This window comes from Echinops telfairi, unplaced genomic scaffold (genome assembly GCF_000313985.2).
Source record: "Echinops telfairi isolate 266 unplaced genomic scaffold, ASM31398v2 ScPeMD7_443;HRSCAF=831, whole genome shotgun sequence".
Classification (NCBI taxonomy): domain Eukaryota; kingdom Metazoa; phylum Chordata; class Mammalia; order Afrosoricida; family Tenrecidae; genus Echinops; species Echinops telfairi.
Genome location: NW_022104341.1, coordinates 58,197,524 through 58,215,007, shown reverse-complemented (window position 1 = coordinate 58,215,007; position 17,484 = coordinate 58,197,524). Strand labels below are relative to the sequence as shown.

General features: G+C 41.6%; 1 protein-coding gene across 14 annotated transcripts in view; it reads left to right on the top strand.

The window, feature by feature from the left end:
- Positions 1-17,484, top strand: part of SGIP1 (SH3GL interacting endocytic adaptor 1) — a 265,833-nt gene that overhangs the window by 217,107 nt on the left and 31,242 nt on the right. For all 14 annotated transcript variants that reach the window (XM_045291785.1, XM_045291799.1, XM_045291796.1 and 11 more), the window contains one exon: positions 16,753-16,864. In XM_045291785.1, the coding sequence (XP_045147720.1) occupies positions 16,753-16,864 (112 nt within the window). The remainder of the gene's footprint in view (positions 1-16,752; positions 16,865-17,484) is intronic.

The window sequence follows — 17,484 nt, the reverse complement described above, 5'->3', positions numbered from 1 at the left end:
GCTCTTACAATTGTTGTTGGTATCCCTCTGAGTAAAGTGCTGTATAAGCTGACTCAGATTCGGATGCCTGATCAAACTCTCAACTCTTCCTATGTGAAAAGGTCGAGGATTGGGCCACGTGTTAAACTAAACTACAAAGTTCTTAACAGTAACTGAGCACGTTGTCCCGTCTCTTTTCTTTTTTATTATGGTGCCATCTCCCGCCTGAGTCCGTGTTTAGTAGATATAGCCCTTACGGTGAGAATAGTGTGCTGAATGTGGCTGATGAGGAAAATGAAGTAGAATTTTCCCATTTTTTGAGTCAAACAGGATTTGAGAGAGTTAAGTAAGGCATTGATGTTGGATGACAGTGGAGGAAATGTGAGTAGAGTTCCCGTTTGAAGGAAACCATTCTATAAACCTTGGTGAAAACGGCGCACTGATCGCAGGTCCCTGCACCGATGGGACTGGTAACGTAAATGCATGCCTGGGAAGTCTACGTGTGGCGAAGGCAGATGGGCGGTGACTTGGGAAGAGAAAGGCAGGACAGAGCCCGGAGTGCTTACCCAGAATGTTAGTAGCCATCATTCTCTCTGTAACTGGCTTTCTTAAGTACACCTTTCTAATTTTTGTGAAGATAATGTACAGCCAGCAGGAATAACTACAGGTCGGAATGAGACCTATGGGACCTCATTATCGTGAAAAACAAACCAACAAACCTGGAGTTGAGACCCTACACTGAAACCTGGCTTCAACCCTTAGTCACTGCAGAAAGCCGGCAAACCACTGACGTCCCTCAGACGTGGTTTCTTGATCTGTACTATGGAATACCTGGACCCAGGGTCCTGCTGATAATAAATAAGTCATAAAAGATAGTGTTTAGCCCCATAATGCCCAGTGGGATTGCCCCCTCCCTCACACACAGCCCATTTGAAATCTCCTTCTTTGTCCCTTACTAACATGTATCAGGTCAATTGATGCTGTTGGTGTCAAGCAATGAGGTTCTGGACTTCTTAATGCCTCCGTTTTGTCATCTGTGAAATGGCAAAGCTGTTGGTTGCCGTCGATTGATTTCTACACCGAGAAGTCTGTATACAGCATAGCGCGCCCCACGGCATTCTCCAGGCGCTTATCTTTACAGGAGCAGACTGACCAGTCTGCTTCCAGGGTTGCTGGATGGATTCAAACTGCCAACCTCTGGTTGGCCACTGAGCACTTAACTGTCGTGCTTTCAGGACTTCTTAAAATGACAACAATAGTACCTTTATTAATATATTGGGGATAGAATCACCCCCAAATTGTGGAGATTTGGTAAGATAATGCAAATAAAACATTTGGAAACCAGAAATATATGCTTAGTTCACCTCGCATGACTGCACTATTATTTAGTACATGAAGTTATAGTCTGAAACAACTCCCAGGGAAATGTTACAGTCAAAGACTTTCATATGCAGTCGTATATGCATATTAAAAATTCATGGGAAAATGGAATTAAAAGATAATGGGTTTTTTCAACAAACTTTTTGAACCCCCTTTGTATATATTTGCATGTGTGTATGTATGTATACATGTACATTATGTGAGTCTATGTGTACATACATATATTTGTATGTACATAAGTATGTATATGTAAGATGTATTTTACACAAGTTAAGGACTTTGTTTTATATAAAACTAACCTAACATACAGAAAAAAGTTGGGGGGGTGCTTATTTGTAGTAGCTTCTCTTAGACATTTCTCGCAAACCTATCTTGAGATAATTTCTAAACAAAGTTGTTTTGTTGGGGTTTTTTTAACAGTCATTCTATGAAGCATCAATTTAGCTAAGATTAAAAAGTCATAGACTTTAATTCACCTTCTCAGGTTTAGCTTTTATGATACAACCGTTTCTACTGACCTAAGAAAAACTGCTAACCATGAGTCTCTCTACTTCCCTTGTGTGCTAAAGCTTACGGTTCTGAAGGGAGCCTGGAAAAAAGTGACATGCTATCACTGCCGCACCCCTTCTGCTACCTGTGGTAAAGACTACCATTTCTTCAGTATTAACTGTGTGCCAAGGACTACAATGGACATATACTGGCTTTTCTCAGTCTTTCAGTTATTGATCTGTATGAAAACGAAGCCCAGGCTGACATGAAAGGAGTGATCACATCGATCAGCCTTTTGACACGCTTCTTCCCAAGTCAATGTTGATACCGACCTCAGTCGTCATGGATTGCATTAATCGTAGTCCGTCGGTTTCTCCATAAACGTTGTATTTTACAGACAGTAGCTATGCAGTACAAACACAGAGCACATCTATTGCCAAGTGAAATCCCCCACCGTACAAAGGCAAGTAGTTGGCGAATGTAATGACATAAGGCTGCTTCAGTCCCATTCAAACTCGTCATAGCAAGTGGTTTAGCAGAAATAAAACAATTGATAACTAAGAGTACAAAGGGAAGAAAGAAAGCGTACATCATAGCCACTCCAAAATAAAATCAGAAAAGTGAAAGACTCTTAAGACAATTTATAAAAGTATGCAACCATGACCTACTTTATTGCCCTGGATCTAAGGGAGATGTGAATAAAGGATGGTGTGTAGAGTTAATTCACAATTTTACCAGGAAAATATCCCCTTCCTTCAAATAGCAGCACTAATTCCTTTTAGTCATTCTAAGAACTCCTTTTTATGACTATAGCCTACATTTTGTTCCTAAGTTTAGTCCATGACAGGTTAAGTCCCAATCAAACACTTCCATCACCATATAACATGGAGGTTTTCAGAAGGCTTCGAATTCACTGTCATTGAGTCAATTCTGACTTATAAGGGCCCCATAGAACAGGGTAGAACTAACTGACTCTGGGTTTTTTCAAGACTATAATTCTACAGGAGTAGAAAGCCTCATGTTTCTCTTATGGAGCAGCTGGTGGTTTCAAACTGTTAACCTTGCATTTAGCAGCCCAACTCGTATCCCACTAGGATACCAGGGTCCTTGTTAGTAAAGGATCATCAGTACCCCAAAATAAATAAATAAATACCAGAGGAAAGATACCACTTAAAACTTCCATGGAAGTAACCATTTAAAATGCTTTCATTTTAAGTAGTCGTTTTCTGGTACTGACTATCCTCTGCTAACAAGTACCTCATATCTCATTCAGTTATCAAAGCATCTATAGAAGGCACTGTCTCCATCTTCAAAGTAATGAAACCGAAGCTCAGAGATGTTTGGCAATTTGCCCAAGGCCACACAGTAAGTGATAAAGTCAGGATTTGGGTTTAATTCATTCTGATTTCAAAATGTTTTCTCTTTATCACTTCATTATATAAACTATATTCCATAAATAATTACAGAATTCTGTATAATTTGTCTTCAAGAATTTTAACTAACACAATTAGCACATCAGAAAAAACTAACCTAATTCTCACTCTCCGCTGCTTCCTACAGCGATTTGAGTTTCTTCTCGGTCGTGATGCATTCTGAGGCTTCTCTTGTCTCCTCTGTTGTACCGTCTCCTGCATTCGCATCCCTGCCATGCGGAGGAGGCCTGGTGGAGTAAGCTGTTGTTTGAGGGACCGGAAGTCCCAGAGGTTTTCCAAACAAGCAGCTACTCCTCTTGCTGTTCGTGAGTGCGTTTTGGGACGGACAGTCTTTAACCCCAGGCAAAGGGAAGGTACAAAGGGAAACTCTGTGCCTTGTAAAGTCCATTATGGTAGACACAAGTCAAAATGTAATGCCATTTAATCTCCCTTTGACCCGTTTTAAAGCTGTTTCAGTTTGTCGTTGTTTAAAGTGAAGGGGAAATACACATGGACTAAACCCCGGGTGACTCACGTCTGACCTTGGACCAGGAGTGGGAATAGCCTTGCTATCTTACAGAATGTGTTGCAGATGCAGTTAGATTAAAATTTAACAACACCCTAGCATTTATTTCCCTTATGATCCATTTAAATTTGTTCTGGTTATTAACATTTTCTGACTTTGTTATTTTTGTTAGTTTTTTTAAAAGTTTTTCTGTGTATGAAATCCAGGATAGGTAAATCTATAGAGACAATAACTGGATTAATAGTTCCTTAGAGATATGGCAGGGAAGTTTGAGGAGAAATTGGGAGCTAATAATGATGAGTACAAGAATGAAGAAAATGTTCTAAAATCAGTTGTGGTGATGATTGTCCAACTCTGACATAAGTGATTGTACGATATGTGAACTATCTGCCGATAAAATGGTTGGGGGGGGAAACACCTTGCAGAAGATGTCAGGTAAATAAACACAGGCCCTCTCCTCAAGCTAATAAGGTTGGTAGCACTGATGTCATTTCCCAACTTCTATGTGGATGCAGCTAGTTGTTCAAGGTCAGGGTTGGATGAAAATGAAGCCCATAGTAGCTGGTTGAGTTTTAGGTTCTTTCCTGTAACTCCCTCACTGCCGTGGAGATGAAACCAACTCATAGAGACCCTTTAGCACGGGAAGACCTGCTCCTGAAGGTTCCCAGACTGCAGCTCTTCACGGGAGTAGAAAGCCCGTCTTTCTTTCAGTGAGGAGCTGGTGGTGGTTTCAAACCGCTCACCTTGTGGTTAGCAGCCCAGTGCGTAAACACTATGCCACCAGGTCTCTGCTTTCCTGTAGCAACAAAATATAATTCGTTTACAATTATATAATAATCAAGTTCACAATAACTAGGAAAAGCATGGATCCCCTGCTTTCTGAATTTTAACAGTCCTTAAGATTCTCAGATGGAAGAAATGGGTGTTCGAAGTAGCAGATACTTGGTGAGATTGTGAAAATTAAGGAGATAATACATATAAATCATTGTGCAAAGTCTGGCTAAAAGTTAGGACACAGCAATTAATGGGTATTAACACTGGAGGCATAGTGATTACTCATTGGACTGCTCACACAAGGTCGACAGTTCAGAACCACCAGCCGCTTCACTGGAGAAAGAGGCTTTCAACTCCCACAAGAGTGACGGTCTCAGAAACTCACAATGGTAGTTCTACCCTGCCAAAAGAGTTGCTATCAATTGGAACTGACGTGATGACAATTTGGGGCCCTCCCCACCAAAAACTAGCCAAACTCATTGCAGTTTAATCAATTTTGTTGTGGAGCAAGCAAGAACTAAGCCTGGCGCAAATTCAGACTGGGTCAAGTGGGAAGGTATACTGGCCAAGTGCCATCCCAAAGTTTGATCCACCATAATCAAGTTTACAATGATCTCTGTCTGATAATAAATCTGCTTTTCTCTCATTTTTTAAAATCATTTTATGGAGGGCTCATACAACTCTTATCACAATCAATACATCCATCATTGTGGCAAGCACAATATTATATGTGTTGTTATCATCATTTTCAAAACATTTCCTTTCTATTTGAGGCCTTGGTATCAGCTTCTCATTTGTTCCCCTCCCTCCCTCATGAACCCTTGATAATTTATAAATTATTATTATTTTTTAATGTCTTACACTGACCGATGTCTCCTTTCACCCACATTTCTTTTGTCTGCCTCTGAGATGGGGTTACATGTAGATCATTGTGATCGATTCCCCCTACCTCCCCGCACCTTCCCCTCCCCCTCCTAGTATGGCTACTCTCAATATTGCTTCTGAGGGAGTAATCTGTCCTGGATTTCCTGTGGCTCAAACTTGTATCTGTACCAGTGTACATGCTCTGGGCCAGCCGGATTTTCAAGGTAGAATTGGGGTCATGATAGTGGTGAGGAGGAAGGGGTTAAGGAAGCATTAAAGAACTAGAGGAAAGTTGTATGTTTCATCATTGCTATACTACCCCCTGACTGGCTCGTCTCCTCCCCAAGACCCTTCTGTGAGGGGATGTCCAGTTGCCTACACATGGGCTTTGGGTCTCCACTCCACACTCCCCCTCATTCACAGTGATATGATTTTTTATTCTGTATCTTTGATGCCTGATACCTGACCCCTTCAACACCTCATGATCACACAGGTTGGTGTGCTTCTTCCAGGTGGGCTTTGTTGCTTCTCAGCTAGATGGTCACTTGCTTATCTTCAAGCCTTTAAAACCCCAAACACTATATCTTTTGAGAACCAGGCACCATCATCTTTTTCACCACATTTGCCTATGCCCCATTTTGTGTTCAGCAATCCTGTCAGGAAGGTGAGCATCATGGAATGCCAGGTTAATAGAACAAAGTGTTCTTGCATTGAGGGAGTAGTTCAGTAGAGGCCCAATGTCCATCTGCTACCTTAATAAAAAATCCTTCTCCTTTTTTTAATTTCTAAAATGTCTCTCTCTCTCTCTCTCTCTCTCTCTCTCTTACACGCGCCCACACACACACACACACACACACACATTCTCTTTCTCTTTGAAACATTTTATACATACAGACATAAATTGTCTGTATACCATGCCTGCATTTGTATTTATTTCATGAAGTATTTCCATAAATCAAGGATATATTTGAAAGATAAATTTTTTTAAAAACTCAGAGCAATACTATATAGGGTTTCCAAGCCTGTAAATCTTTACAGGAGCAATCTCCTCTTTCTGTTATTAAGGATTTAAACATTTTTTGTCTCGAATTGTGTGGGTGGGTTTGTGCGATTTTGCTTGGTAACCGTTGTGGTTGGGTTCCATCAAGTCCGTTCAACCGCACAGGGACCCCGGGTGACAGAAAGTTTCTTGGCTGTAAGTTTGAGGAGAGAACACCTCTAGGTCTTTCTCCAGCGGAGTCCTCGGCTGGCTCAAACCACCAACCTTTAGGTTAGCAGCTTCACTTAGTTGCAGTACCAAAGTCTTCTTGCTTATTAATAAGCTCACTGCCACCAAGTCGATGCCGACTCATAGCAGCCCTATAGGGGCTTAGAACTGCCCCTGTGAGTTTCCCCAGACTGTAACTGCTCATGGGAGTAGAAAGCCCTGTCCTTCTCCGGAGGAGCAGCAGGTAGTTCGAACTGCAGAGCCTGTGGATCTCAGCCCAAGGTGTAACCACCACGCCAGTGGGACTCCTTTGCTTGATAAGCAGAGTCTCAGAAAACTGCCTTCCAGCAAGCACGTTATCACTCACTGGTGACTCTGTGTGTGCTGTCTGTGCCGCGGAACTCCGTAAGTGCATTTTCGATTGCTTCACAGAATTCTGAAATGGCATTTTGTCAAAGGTCCACAAAGTAATGGCTGCCACTGATTGTTTTCGGGTTGGTTTGGTTGGTTGGTTGGTTGGTTGGTTGGTTGGTTGGTTGGTTGGTTGGTTGGTTGGTTGGTTAGTTGGTTGGTTGGTTGGTTGGGGCAGCAGTTACCATGTATGTGCCATCAGATATCTAACAAATACGTTTTGATGTCTGTACTGCCAGAGTGTGGTCTCTGAAGTCAGACCATCATGAGTTTGCATCCGAGTTCCGTTCTTACTTGCTACTGGCTGACCGTGGGCAAGGCTTCTGAAGAAACTGCACTTTCTCATCTCTAAAAGAGGGATAATAATAGCACTGACCTTGTAGGGCTATGGTGGTTATTAAGTAAATATTCTTCAGGTAGTTGGTATGCAGTAACAACTGCAGAAGTTTTAGTTGCTACATACTAGGACGACTGTTTAGAGACCTCGGACTGACTTTCAGCTTTGATGTGTACCAGCACAGTGACTTTGCGCTAGTGAAATTAGTGTTATTTGTACTGAACTTGTTTATACTTTCATCGTATGAAAAACGAAGCCATATTGGTATTTGATGTTATTAGAGGACAAACATTTGAACCACAGTAATAAATATCATTGCTACCTTGATTTCTATAGGGGATTATTAACAGTAATAAGGAGTTCTGGTGGCAGTGTGGGCTAAGTAGTGGACTGCTAGCTGCTAGGTTAATTGTTCAATCCCACCAGCCACTCTGCAGGAGAGAGATGAGTCCCTCAGCTCCCGTAAAGATTGATAGCCTTGGAAACCTACATAGAGTTGCTATAAGTCAGGCTTGACTCCATGACAGTGGGTTTAATTAAATTTGGTTTTTCATAACTAATAACAAGAAAGATGATAGTGAACTACCCTGCAACTTCATATCATGCTTTATCTTTCATTTATAACTCAGGTTATAGTTCTCTTTCAGCCTCTCACCCCCACAAAAGGAAGAAATGTATCAGACATTTCTGGGTATTTCTCAATCCCAAGCACCATGCAGGATCGCATTTTGAACAAATTTTAAGATAGAACTCAATTTAACTACATTTTATCTTTCATGTGCCAAGCAATTTAAATGGAAATAGTAGCTTCTTGTGAAGGCAGTTCATTGACCACAGGGGAGATCAGGATTCAAATCCTAACGAGTGCCCCTTAGTGCACAGGCACCAGCTGTGTGGTAGCCAGTGACACCCTAGGGATGATAGCAATGTAGCCAGCAACACTCATGGGAACAGCAGGGACTACACAGCCCGTGGTTTCCATTGAACATGAGATTCCTAGGACTTGAAGTCAAGAGCAGCCAGCATCAGCAGTAATGACCCATGTGATATCTTAAATATTATGGAGCTCAGCATGGAAGGAAACTAAAAATTCTAGCTCAGTTAAAAAAAAAAAAGAAATGTTTGTGGGATCGTCTCCCTAAATCTTACTCACCTTCAAAGCACCAACTCCAGCCCAACCACTTCAATAAAGTGCATCCAGACAAAATAGCAGCAGCAAAAACCATCGATACTAGCATGGCTTTTGAGTATATACTGTGTTCATGACTTTGAAATGTTGTTAATCCACTTGATGTTCAAGCCTTTGGGGTAGGAACTATCATTATCCTCATCTTAAAACGGAGGAAACTGAGCCCAGAGACTTGCCCGTGATCCTCTATTGTATTAACTGTGAGGAGCCAGGGGACATAGATGACATCAGAGCACAAGCTTCTTTTGTTAGTCATGTAACAGCGACCTCCGTGATGCTAGTTTAATAATTAATCTCACAACCAAATAACCCCATAGTACTGTCCCTTGAACTATTGTCTTAAGCTCTAGTTTTAGTTTTCCATATGTTTGTGTTTTGTTTTCTGAAAGTTCATTCCATTGTGTCCCTGTTTCTATCCTGCATCTAATAGGGACACAGTATGAAAATCCAAGGATATTTTCCCAAACCACCAGTGAAGGGACACAGTTTCAGGACAATTAATTTTTGTCCGTTGTTCTTAATGTGTGTGTGTTTAATTAAATGCCTCTAAAATGCATACAATAATAGGATACTAAAACATGGAAATTTATTTTACAGTTGAGAGAATCTAAGATTAATTGACTTGTCCAAGGGCACTTGGCTTTGAATTCTGGTCCTTTGATGGCCCCTCTGGTAATGTTCTCTCAAATATATGAAAACAATAGACACCTCCAGGTTCGGCTTAGCCCTCTTAGGACATGATGCTCGAATTGCTTACCATCTTGGTCACTCTTTTGATTTTCATCCAGTTTTCCAATAAGCCTGTTAAGCAAAGACCTTCAAAACTACTGTGGGGAACAGATATTCATTTATGGCTAAAAGCCTTCTAATTGAGTATAATCTTTATGTAAAATCTGGAATTCTTAGCAATTAAAAAATGTGACTTCGTGTGGTCATCATATTTTGAAGGACGTCATCTCTATCCTGAGTAATTGACTGTGGAGCCCGGGCAGTGTGGTGGGTACACACAGAGCCGCTAAGCTCAGACCCAGCCCTTTGGACCCACCAGCTGGTCCTAAGGAGAAAGGTGAAGCTCTTTATTCTTGGAAAGTCTGACCATCTCAGAAACCCCAATGGGTGGTTCTACCCTGTCCAATAGGGTCTATAGGGGATTGAATTGACTCGGTGGTAGTAAGGAAATAACTGAAAAGGAAAGAAGGCCAATGCATTCAAAGATAAATTTAGAAGTAATTATTATTTAAAATGATCATAAGGCCAACATTTGGAAAATGTTTGTAGAATAATATATAGTTGTTGAAAATAATCATTATGCAAACATCATGTACAACATCAGCATTTGGAAAATACAACACCATTTGGAAAATAATTAAATAAGCAGGGGGAAAAGCTTAAAAATGCAAAATACATGTTAATTGCGATTTATAGTTATTTTATGGTATGCTGTCAAGCTGGTTCTTGGGAGCATAGTGACCCTAAAGGACAGAGTGCTACTTTCCCACAGGGTTTCCTGAGCCATAATCTTCATGAGAGCCAAGCGCCAGATCTTTTCCCCCCAATGTAGCTAGTAAGTTCAGACAGCCAACTTTCCATTGGCAACTGAACGCTTCCCCACTGCGCTAGGATGTGAAGAAATCAAAGTTGTAAATGGAGGTCCTTTTAAGATAAAAAGTCCCTGGTGTGATGGAAATGGTTTGCTCTTGGCTGCTAACTGAAAGGTTCGTAGTTCAAACCTACCCAGCAGCACCACAGAAGAAAGGCCGGGCAGTTTTCTTCCTTACAGTTTACAGTCAAGAAACCACTAGGGAGCTGAACTGTCTCTGTAACGCATGGGGCTGCCCTGAGTCAGAATCTGTCCGATGGCAGCGAGCTTGATTTTTGTTTCATTGACATAAAAGAGCTCTTTATCACTTTTTGCTACTGTTAGAAGCGTCTCCTCCTGGAATTGTTGCTTGAATCTCCAGTACGGAGCATAGTGCTCAGAGGTGAAAGTAGTGTTGGAGAGACGGGAAGAAAGCAAGTAATGGAGAGCAACCTGGGTCAGATCACAGATGGTCTTACACGCCATTCCATGGAGGAGTTGGTCTCTAGCTTGATGATGTGCATTCTCGCTGCCCTCTGGTGAGCTTTCTCGAAAGCACACGAACAATGGAAAACAATAGTCCCGCTCTTTCCAATGATGTATCCTTTACTCACTACTGAGAAGCTCAAGCTAGGCAAAATGTTTGGTTGCTAATCAGTTAAAACCCCGAAGTGTTTTTTTAGCAAAAGAAAGTTGGTAATCAGTTAAAATCCCTAAGTGCTTTTTTTCACATAGTCTCCTCCTAAGATAGTTGGGTTTTTTTTCTAAATCGTATCTATATTTTAAAATATAAGAATTTTATATTTGTTTATTTTTTTTAGTTTCCTTAATATTTCCAAACTTTGGGATAACAGTGCTTTCAATGTGTCTTTTATTATTTCAGATGACATTTGCGTTATCTTAAAATATGTTCATAATCATTAAAATATATATACTAGTTATTGAATGCTTACTATGCAGCAAGCACTGTATTATCCTCAGAATAGTCCAAAGAGGTAGTGGCTATGACAGCATCCCTGCCAAAGATGATGGATAGCAAGCATCACGGATAGGCCTCGCCCAGCCAGTTGTGTCTGAGGCCACCCCCCTGGGCCAGCTCCAGGCATCTGCTTTTGGTTTTGTTTGTCACTGTGGTTCTGAAGAGCTCAGGCTAAGGACACATCTCTGGATACTCTACTAGAGACTTCCTTTTCAATGGACCTGGAGCAACTGCTTCATTCTTATTGGATAATGCGACTCACCTGACCATCAGTTCACCTGAAAAGACTCTATTGCCCAACCAACTTTCTCCATTTTATAAGAAAATTTAGGAAAACTATGAAATGCTTTGCCAAATTAAATATATATGTGTGTATATATATGTATGTATGTATATATATGTGTGTGTGTGTATATATATATAATATATACCTATGGCATTCCCTTTATTTACTAGCATCTTCATTTATCACCAGCTTTGTCCTTTTTTTTTTAAAGAGGTCTCTTCAACTACATTATCATGCCTCTAATTAATTTATCCTCTACACTGCAGATGAGTGATCTAAACTCAGTTCCCATTGTGAAGCAACGTTCTAACTCCTTCAGAGCCCTCCCATGTCCTGTAGTGGGTGTTTTGAACCTGAGTCACAGAGCCCTCGAGAACTTAGAGAATTGTATTCTTCAGTTTGAAATTATATACAATATATTCTGTATATGTACGACTTGCTCAGAAAAGTGTACATCATCTCCCTTTTACCACCACCACCACCACTGTGCCCCACCCCCCGAAACCCTTGCTGTCCCTGCAGGTTCAGTGTTGAGTTTCACATGCCAAAACATAGAAAAACATATAACACAACTTCAACGTCCTCCTCTTTCCCCTGTGAGACCCTATTCAACCCCCATGACATGACACCTCTGAGATACACCCTAATTGAACTAACACAGTAGTTCTCAACCTTCCCAATGCCGTGGCCCTTTCATAGAGTTCCGCATGTGGTGGTGACCTCCCCAACCATAAAATTATTTTCGTTGCTACTTCATTACTGTAATTTTGCTACTGTTATGAATCAGGTGACCCCTGTGAAAGAGTCATCCCACCCCCAAATGGGTCGCAACCGACAGGTTGAGAACCGCTGAACTAACAAAACCAAATCATAACAAAAATACAGAAAGTGTTGAAACCGGATCGTGTCCAGTGTGCATCAGAGGGGGGATCAAGGGACAAAGTTGTAACTGTTCAAGTCAGTGGTGAGCCTTTGATCTTCTGTACTCCTCTCTCCACTGCACGCTGCTAAGTAACCACTTTCCTCCCACCCCTCAGTTGTGGGTAGAGGGAGTTCACTGGGGGTTTAATGATTGACTGATGGGATGATATGATATATGTATTAACTCCCAATTAATAATAAATTATTTTTAAATATATATAAATTGGCATTGGCTAATTGAAATGGAATTGTGTTTTAATGCCTATGGATCACTTGTAAAGACCAAGTTTCCTAAATATTTACCCAAGACTCTTTATGGCCTAATTTCTAACCTCCCAAGCATCATCTCCTTCCATTTATCACCTGCACAGCCTTCACACTCACAAATGCACACAGTAGTGCCACACTTCCTGTGGTTTCTCAAACGGCCATGTGTTTTCTTAGCTCCAGATCTTCCTCCTCTTTCCCCTGTGAGAGCCTGTGCAGTAGCCGCAAACATCAACGTCAATGTCACCTTCTCAGTGAAACTTTCCCTGACCTTACCTCGCAGCAGTGAGTGTTTCTTTGATGGCCTTTCGTCGAGCTATTTTCACCCCATTCTTAGACCATTACCACATGGTCTGCTGGGTAGCTCTCGTGGCTTGAGGGCAGAGCAATCCACGCCCTCGGGTGGTGGCTGTGACCTTCATAGAATGGTGAGAGTGGAATCCTCAGGGAAGGACTAACTGGGAAACCATTTCGCTTTGGGGCCTAAGAGTCACACAGTCAATATTTGAGCTAGTAATCAAACAAAGAAGTCAAGCAGCTTTATGCAAAATGATGCTTACCAGGCCTTCTTCATCTCTGGTGGCTATAAACTATACCTGCCTGAAATACACTAGATAATTCAACGTCTATTTTATGAAAGGTCAGTATACATCTATCTCTGTTTTAGGAAGTCTGGAGACCCCACTGAAGAAGTTCATGTCACGGTAAATAAGAAGCTTACAGCCTCCTGAAAGGCAATTGCTGAGAAATGCAACTGCAACTTAAGCCTTACCCAATAATTGACTGATGGGATGATATGATATATGTATTATCATACACAGCTCTCTGCTTTCTACAAGAAGGTGAAATCAGATAATGCTCAGAGCTTCAACTTTAAACTCCATGTACAACTCAGACCTGTTTTAGGTTTTCTGAACACTAACTATGAGGCACTGAGCAAATTGTATTAACTCTATATAGGCTTGGATTCATCAGCAAGTACAGAATGAAAAACAATGCTTACGGTATAATAAAAAATCCAACATACTATATGTGAATGGCAGTAAGCGTGCAACAAAGGCTAGCGATGGTGGTGAAGTTCAGTGTGGGTGACGGCAGTGATAACACAGTGAACTGTGTGCCTGGAGGGCAAGGACTGTGTTTAGCTCTGATTCCCCAGCACCTACGATCGTGCCTGACATACTGTCGGTATTAATCAAGTGTTGGTTGTGTTAATGATCAATGAATTGTCAACTCTAAGACGTTAAAAGGCAAGAGAATATATACAAGAAAGGTATTAGCGCGGACTCATTGTCAAGGAAAATAATGGAGCAAGAAAGTCTACAGAAGGTAGACTTGTTCATCTTTGGAAGAGGTCACGGGTACTTGAAAGCAAAAGAAAATAAGCACTATGTCAAAGTGTAAGGAAGGGGTACCTCTCCCAAAATGGAAAAAAGCACCATTGAGCCCACCTTTCATAGTAAGCATTTTTCCCCGCTAGGCGAGCATCCAGCAACTCGCTCTGAGTTAATGTACCCAGTGGCGTCACCTGGGAAGGTTCTTTCTGGTCACAGTGAATTTTTTCATAAAAGTAGTTTCACTCGAACCTCATTGTGATGCCTGATTTAAGAGAATAGCGTGCAGCTGTGAAATGCTGCTTGTAGAAAATGCCCCAGAAACTGCTGTGATGTTGAACATAGCTTACAAGGATAGTGCTATGGGAAAAACTCAAGTGTGTGAGTGGGTTTCTCATTTCAAAAGAGGTGAAATGTTGATTGATGACAAACCTTGTTTCGGATGTCCGTCAACTTCCTGAACAGATGAAAATGTCCACTCCTAGTGCATTTGGAGTTCCTTCCACCAGGTGAGACTGTTAATTAAGCATTCTATTTAGAGGTTCTGAAAAGATTGTGTAACAGCGTGCATCCAAAAAAACGCAGACGGGAACTGGTTTTGCCACCACGACAATGCACCTGCTCACAGCCATCTCAGTGCACCAGTTTTGGGAAAAAACAGCACGCCTCTCGGTTCCCACACACCTGACCTTGCTCCACATGCCTTCTTTTTGTTTCTGTGAGAAGAAGGACAGGAAAGGACAGCGATTTGGCGACTCAGAAGAGGCGAAGAACAAAACGAGGGAGGTGCTGTCGGCCAGATGAATTTGAAAAATGTTTCCAAGAATGGATTCACAGATTTGACAAATGTATTAAGTGTAATGGAGAGTACTTTGAAGGTCATAAGGTTGTTTTGTGAACAAAAAACAAACAAACATAGCTGTGAAAAAACCATTGGGGGGCGGTAACACCTTGTATTGCTCAGGATAGTCTGTATCAGGGGTGGGAATGTGTAAAGTTCTTTGTTTAGTAGGAAAGGTACGCAGTGAGAGAGAAACATACATACATACATGTAAATAGACATACAGACGACGACGGTCGCTGCTAAAACTTTACTACTTGGTTCTATGCCTAAAAATTACTAACCAGACTTAACGCTTCTCAGTTGGCTCCTTTCGGAAGATAGTCGCTCACTATAACCAAACAATACAAGAAAGTGTTTCATTCAGACAAGCTGTATGGTGGAGATGAAAGTCACATGCTATTGGGGGGGGGGGGGAGACAATCTAGCTTTGGATGTTTTGTTTTGCCCTTTAACTAATTGAACCCGTAGACAACAACATCACGATACATGGAGAAAAGACTGACGTTGTCAGGGATTTCGTTTTGCTTGGGTCCACAATCAATCCTTGCGGAAGCAGCAAGAAAAAAATCAAACAGCCTATGGCCTTGGGCAAATCTGCTGTGCAAAACCTCTTTAAAGTGTTGACAGCACGGTGTCACTCTGAAGACTCAGGCTTGTTTCATGGCATTTTCAGTTGCCTGATCCGCAGGTGCAGGTTGGACATGGAATAAGGAAGAAAGAGGGGAACATGATGCCTTTGAATGATCAGGTTGACAAGGAATATGGAAAGTACCCTGGACTGCCAGAAGAACAAACAAATCTGTCTTGCAAGATGTACAGCCAGATGCTCCTTGGAAGCAAAGATGGTGGGCACCGCATCTCACAGCCTTTAGACATGTTATCAGGAGACACCAGTCACTGGAAAAGTAAACTGTCGATGACAACCAGGAAGACCGTCACGGAGATGGGCTGATGTCATGGCTACATCAAGGCGCTCAGACACAATGAGTGTGACGATGGCCCAGCACCAGGCCACGTTTTCCACAGGGTCACGACACACAGAGCTGACTTGACAGTAACTGGCAGTGAGTCTGACTCATGCTGACCCTGCAAGACGGAGTGCATCTGCCCCATGGGTTTCCGGGACTGTACGTCCTTATGGAAGCAGAAAGTCTCACCTTTCTCCTGCAGAGCAGCTGGGAGTTTGGAACTGCTGACCTTGCGATACAAACCCACGGTGCCTTCTAAGAAGAACTAGCAACATTACTTTAGACAACTTACCTCTTCAAGCTTCAGATTAATAATGCTTATCCCACCAGGCTGATCAGAGCCTTGAAGAAGAGAGTGTATGTAAGATACCTAAGCAGCTGATCCTTAGCTGGTGTTCAATATGCGAGAGCTAATATTTATAATAGCATGAATTGAGACATGTATGTGCTCATACAAAGTCAAAAGTATACATTTTGGTTGTGCATATTTTTGACATGTAAACATGAGTTTGTTCTGAGAGCAATGGGGTTGTTGAAATTAAAAATAATCCACAAAAGGCACTGTGCAGTGAAATCACACTAGGCTTTGTCTCTTCAAACTGAAGAAATATAAAATGTTTGGAGTGTAGGTGACCGTATAGGTTGAATACTCAAATAGAAAGTTACTTTATTAACCACCTACCGTGAAAACTGTCATGCAAATACTGCCTTATGCTTTATGCAAACATTTGAAAATCCCCATGACTTTGTTGTTCTGCTTGGATTTTTTTTTTCCGTAGTGAAGTACATAGTTTAATTAATTTCACATGTGTTGGTATGCTGGCCAAATATTTCCTTTCAAATACTTGAGCTCTATGTGGAAATGCAGAGTGATAGTACTTAGTACGTTATTATTTTTCCCCTCCAGTAGTGGACTTCATCTATAAGTTCTTTTGTGGGCTTTTAGTTCCACATATGCTAAAGGATCTCCTAGGCCCAAAATAAGTGAGTTTTTCCTCTCATGCAGGTTCTTCCAGAGGGCCCAGCCCCCTAACCATGGGAGCCCAGGACACCCTCCCAGTTGCAGCTGCCTTTACAGAAACGGTCAATGCCTACTTCAAAGGAGCAGATCCAAGCAAGTAAGTCCGGGGCTTTGTCCACATCTTCTCTAAGTTCTGTCCCATCCAGTGGTAGAAACACTAAGGATTACTGTGTCATTCCTCGACTTCAAACCAAGAAAACCCAGATACCAATAACAGGTTAGGTGACACCTAGCATAAAGGAGACACTTTAATAAAGAAGATTAATTACAATATTTTAACTGCTTTAACTTTTATTATTTGAAGCTTAATTTATTCCCGAGCCATGAGCCATCAGTTTCTTCTGGGAAATCTTTTTCTTCTGTGCAACCTCCTCTTCTGGTTTGGGAACGATCTGTTCCTTCTCAGTGGGCATCATTTCAGTGTGGCAGGGGGAGCGCATGTGTGGGTTGATCCGACCGTGAGCTCTGTAAGCCCGGCGGCGCATCCTAGGGGCTTTATTCACCTGGATGTGCTCAATGACCAGAGAATCGACATCCAAATCCTTAAGTTCAACATTCCATGACTTTCTGCATTTTTAAGCCTGTGAAGCAAAAATTCAGCAGTCTTTCTGGGCCACTGGCCGTGTTAGACAGGGTTCTCTAGAGAGATAAAACCAAATTGCTGATAATTTAATATATTTATTTATAAAGAGAATTAGATATATAACAAGAAATGAA